This window comes from Nelumbo nucifera, chromosome 1 (genome assembly GCF_055504915.1).
Source record: "Nelumbo nucifera cultivar China Antique chromosome 1, China Antique-T2T, whole genome shotgun sequence".
Lineage (NCBI taxonomy): Eukaryota > Viridiplantae > Streptophyta > Magnoliopsida > Proteales > Nelumbonaceae > Nelumbo > Nelumbo nucifera.
The window spans coordinates 216522979-216528532 of record NC_142649.1 but is presented as its reverse complement, the minus strand read 5'-3'; the positions used below and the strand labels follow the sequence as shown (position 1 = coordinate 216528532).

Sequence of the window (5554 nt, the reverse complement as noted above, 5' to 3'; positions counted from 1 at the left end):
GTAAGTACTTTACTTCTTTAACTTTCTGTTGTCTGGAAATGGGGGAAGGAGAAAAATAATTGAAATTAAAGAAAAAAAAAACACTGCTTATTAGTTCACATGACATGATGATTTGATATGCAAGAATGTGAAACAAAAATGCCTTTGTAACTTTGAAGCAATACGTAAATTAAACTAAAGAGGTGCCTTGATCACTGCGCAATCCAAGGCTTTGATTTGAGTACTAATGCCCTAAAGACTCAAGAAAGATGTTGTTTTAATTTCCAAAATAAATATAATATAAGATTAAGAAAAGAATTGACTTCTTCAAGGATGAGTAATCTCAGTATACGAAGTTTTCCCATTTAAGGGAAGCTGCTTAGTAGAAAGAACCTTTTTTTTTTTCTTTTTTTTTTGTTTGCTCTCTTGTATATTAAGTCCTGATTGGGAAGGTGGTTGGTAAGGGGAGACAAGAAGAATCAATCAAGAAAACAAAGCTTAAACAAGCCACCGAGAACAAGGGATAAAAAAAAAAAAAGAAGTTAAAGAGGAAGAGTATAGATCCTACCTTTTAAAGTTCAGTCTGCAACAATCTGTGCACCACCTGCGAGCGTGCCCAACGAAGCAGCAGCAATAACAACCTAGCAAGGTAATAAAAGCAAAAGAGGAAGAAAAAGGCAAGGAAATTAAACGTTCAATTTCATCGGCTATTTCAGTGCCCAAAATAGTTGTTTCTGCCAACTTGGAGAAAGAGATTAACCAAAGGAGGACAAGGTTTCCTCTCTGGAGAGGTTGTGGCATGGAACCACTTAGGGAGTCCCAGGCTCTACAAAAGGAAAATGATTGGTGTTATATCTATAATAATATATGAATTATACACATTTAAAAAGACAAGTGTTGGATATGGTGGCTTGAATTCTCTTTAATTTTGGCTAGTCTCTTTCGCTGACCATAGACCTTCTACCACCCAATGGTACTGCAGTAATTAAGAAAAATATAAATAAATCAACCATAGAAAGGGCTGGTCGATCGGTCTTCCATGTCACCCAACCTGCTTTCCTCATCTTCTTCAATTCCCTTCTTCTTATTCAGTATCCATTAATATCCATGCTGCTAGCTAGCTCAGCTAGTTGAGTGACGAACCAATAGCTAGGGTTCAATCATCTTGGGGAGGTGACTGTAACTTGTGAGCAACAAGATATACCATAAGATTTGTAGAAATTAATCCAATTCTACTCGATTGTTAACATTCTTGCACAGTCCGCTCCACCCCCACCCCTACCCCCCTTTCTCATATGTCCAATTTGAAGGACAAAGACTGTTTCCCATTATTTGGAAATTCAGCTGGCATTGTGGCGCCATTATAGAGTCTCAATTGAGGAGGAGGAGGAGAAGTTAGATACTGATGATGAGGAGGAGAGAGAGACTCAACTGTAGGCGAGGATAATGCGTGGCTTCCGGGGTCTTCTGATATAGGGCAATCCAGGTTCACACCAAACAACCTAACACGCTTGGCTGCGGCCTTACCGTGCACCACCGGGACGGAGTCGAATACCATCGGTTCATCCCCACGCTGTACATGTTGCACTACACCTTGTTGTGGGGCTGATGAGGATCTTAGATAAAGAACCGAGCCGGAACCCGACCTCACCACATTATTGTAACCCCATGTGCTACTGCTCTGGTGATCAGGATGTTGATATTGCTGCTTCTGCTGATAATAGTCATAATTCTTCAACTGTTGGAAATGCAGATGGTCCCGTGATGGCATGGAAACGGCGAGGGACACCGCAGACGGCGCCTGCAAGAATAACCGGCCCCATGGGACGACAGACGACCGAGCAAGGGAAAGCGGGTTTCCAAATGGTAGAGGCGGCAGCATACCAGGATCTGGAACATCTGGGCGACGTCTCCAGTCGATGTACAGACGATCCCTACCGGACTCCCCCACCCCACGCTCAAATGACACGATATCGCCCGCGTCTAGCTTCTTCTCCTTTACGAACCGGCTCCACCCTTTAGTCATCACGTAGCTCTGGCTGCTATTCCAGTAAGAATATCGAAATCGCCAGGGTTTCCCACTCCGATCTTCAAAATTCAACAGTAGGCCCTTCTCATTTGTTGCAGAGTCAAGAGGGAAGTACTTCTCTGCGTGTTGCTTTGGTATGACTAGTCGGTTCAGCTTGCCCACATCGCTCGGCGTGACAACCTTATCAAACATGTGTTCTCTTTCAACGCAACCACCACTAGTGTTACCACCACCATCGGCTTCCCCCCGACTTGCATCGCCGCCGTTTATGGTAGACAAGTCGATGAGCCCGAGCTTTTGGTTGAAATTGGTTACTGCATCTTGCCCATGGAACTCAAGCGGAGCTGGTCGGTCGTAGGACCTTACGGCCTCTTCCTCCTGTTGATGCTTCTCGTACATCTGCCCTCCCCATCTCCTGTTAGGCCGAGGGACCACACCTTTGTACTGAGAGGAAGGCGAAGAAGATGAAGATGCAGACGAGAAAGGGAACTTACCACCCCTATCTACAACCATCTCTTCTTCTTCCTCATAATACCCTCCACCTTGCATAAAATCCATCACCAGCTAGTGTCGAATACTTTTGATCGATCTGAATTCTGAAAGAAAAATACAAGAAAGAACGTTTTTTTTCTTTTTATTTTCTCTTAGTTAGATTAAAAGTAGGGGAATTAAAAAGGAAAAAGAGAAGAAAAAGCATTGGATGGTACATCACTTCACCTGCGCAATATTTACCTTGATGGCTTCAGATTTCTTCCAAATCCCTGAGACTCCTCCCCCCGAAAAAAAAAAGAACACAAAAGAGAGGCTCTCACTACAATGACGGTCGGTGCCCTCTTCTTTGACCAAGACGACCCATACCTGAAACAAGACAAGCCATGGACGATTCCACGAGTGCTCCTTGTTCTTCTTTCTTGTTGACCCTTGAGATGAGAGAGAAAGAGAGAGGAGGGAAGCGATGGTCTATATATTTTGCTTTTCCTAACTGGTTAATCCCTCGAAGTTTCAAGCAATTTTCCCTTCCTTGGTTCTTTAGAAGAAAGAGACTTAGAGAGGGGGAGAGAGACTTTATACGTAGGGGCCCATGAATTATCTGGTTGGGTTCATGTGAGCTTGTCCCTTTCATCATTTTCGGGCATCTATATTTCTTTCGAGATAAGACCCCCAAGAAAAGCCAATTGTTCCAGAGAGCATGGATTTGCCCCAAGTAAATGAATTATTGTCATTTAATAATTTTACCAAAAAGAAAGAAAATATATGGGTGGAAGTTAATTAGCTAGGGTAAGAATTTTCAATTTCAATTACTCTCTGGTCTAGTAGTATTGATTTTGTTCATCAACATAAAGCGATGGAGGTTGGGACTGGAGGGTAAAGGAATAGAAGCACATCATATCCACTTGGCGCTTCCCCAATCCCCTTCCTCTTAAGGGAAAGTATCGAAAGATTCTTGATTGATGACAGAGAAGAAATGAAGAATAACTAACCTTTACTCCAGTGTAATTGAAAAAACCTTGCTACCAAAGAAAACGTGCCACCTTAAATATTAATTTACTAGTTTTAATTAAATATTCAAATCATGGGTGTGGATATAATATATATATATATATATAGATTCATTACTTTGGTACTCGTTCTTAGCTTAATTAGTTTTTTTTTTTTCATTTTGTATAGTTTCGACTGTTTTGTTGTTTGTTATAGAAGGCAGAGTCTGTTTAAAATTGTTCATCGAAATTGGGGTTTTCTTCTCTTTAAAAAAACAAAGAAAAACATCTAAATATATATAATATTGAGATAAAGTACATGTAACTGTATAATTAGTAAATATATTATACATACATATAAATAATATAGATACATACATATGGGTTCATGTGCCCATTGATTCATGTATGTGGTCCAGTTGATCATCCACCCCAGCCTTTAAAGCTCATGAATTGGACGCCCTTCAAACACCACTAATCAGCATGTATTAATGATTCTACCCGTCCAATCATGTTTGATTGACCTGAAATAATCTAATAAATAAATAGATAGAAATAACAATAATATAAAAATAACTGTCACATCAATAAAAAATTATACAATTTTACTGATAGTAACTGGTGTTTGTTTTCAAAAATAAAAATAACCATATTATCAAATATTCTTTTATATTGATCGATTGATAATGATAATGATTAATTATCCAGTCCAATTTAAATTAATTATTTTCTAATATTTTTGAATCGGAGCAGAAACGAAAGTGGAAAGAGTGATCTGGCTGAACTAATAATTTTTTAATATAGAATATATATGGCAATTGGTTTGTCTTGGTCGTACAATTCAAGTCCAACTATTCGAGTTTAGAGATTCCAACACAAAACCAGCCAGAGAGATTATCTTGTTCGTAGGGACAAAGAAAAACAAATATATTAATCCAAGATTAGGAGAATTTGCACCGGTATTAATTTAGCCGACAGTTTTACATGTCGTTTGTTTTATAATTCCCTTTATATTATTATACATGTTTGTGTGTGGGGTCGATGTGGCGAGAGTAGTAGTAAATGAAGTTTGAGATCTGATGAATCGTCACCCACCCTAAGTAGCATGACGTCTTGTTTATTGAACTAACTAAATTATATTAATAAAGATATATGGATGCTAATTACTTTTGATTAGTAAAAGAAGCTCGTTAATTTAATTGTGAGATATAAGTTATTGCATGGTTGTGGAGCCTTGAAGTTGGCCAAGTGTCCCGAAATTATATTAATAAAGATATATGGATGCTAATTACTTTTGATTAGTAAAAGAAGCTCGTTAATTTAATTGTGAGATATAAGTTATTGCATGGTTGTGGAGCCTTGAAGTTGGCCAAGTGTCCCGAATTTCTAACACAAGTTGCAACCCGCATCCCAACACCCACCACACCCCACTTGCTGTTTCAAAGTTGAACCATCCAATGTCATGTAGTCGGAGGAAATTAATTTAAATAAAATTGGAATTGGAATTGCTGTTCAGAAATACGTGACACCTGTGTTGGTTGTGAGCTAGCTTCTCTTACATATATTGTTTGATTTGATTTGATTTGATTTTTCTATTCAAAGTTCAATCAATCAATATATATATGAATTATTTTCGTATAATTGCTGTTATATTATTACATATATCAATCCGAGGGAGGAGGGAGGAGGGAGGAGGGGCGAGGACTATATTGATGATCACCAGTGGGCCCTTTCTTACTTTCTTAAGCTTAGGTGATGCCAACTGCCAAAAAGGCGGCTAGACTGGATGTGCATGGACATGGATGATCTCAACACAGTTACGCCAGACAAAAGATGCATGGAAATTGGAAAAGAAAGAAGCTTGGAATTGTATGGATGTGATCACTCCATCAGGCTGCTTTCTCATGGCAGGGATTCGGAAATTGGGTGGGACCCATTAAATAGATGGTGGCCGTATAATTTCCTCACACATGCACATCATCTGCCTTGTCTTCAATTCAACAATTAGAGAAAGAAAGAGAGAGAGAGAGAGAGTATTTAAAATCTCTAACCTGATATGAAAACTGAC

The 5554-nt window shown here is 39.1% G+C and overlaps 1 protein-coding gene across 2 annotated transcripts; it reads right to left on the bottom strand.

Annotated features, from left to right (window-relative positions):
* Positions 1–459: 459 nt before the first annotated feature.
* Positions 460–3091, bottom strand: LOC104585775 (B3 domain-containing protein Os03g0120900-like). 2 transcript variants are annotated; one of them, XM_010242757.3, is made up of 2 exons: positions 2726–3091; positions 460–2604 (listed from the first exon to the last, which is right to left on the bottom strand). In XM_010242757.3, the coding sequence occupies exon 2, from the start codon at positions 2564–2566 to the stop codon at positions 1271–1273; it is 1296 nt and encodes a 431-aa protein (XP_010241059.1). In that variant the 5' UTR covers positions 2567–2604; positions 2726–3091; the 3' UTR covers positions 460–1270. The 2 variants fall into 2 exon arrangements, with proteins under 2 accessions (XP_010241059.1, XP_010241058.1); XM_010242756.3 differs by having other exon boundaries at positions 2741–3088.
* Between the last annotated feature and the right edge of the window lie 2463 nt (positions 3092–5554).

Bases quoted from the DNA above. Each gene is read 5' to 3' on its own strand.
- LOC104585775 (XM_010242757.3), bottom strand. From the start codon at position 2,566: ATGGATTTTATGCAAGGTGGAGGGTATTATGAGGAAGAAGAAGAGATG.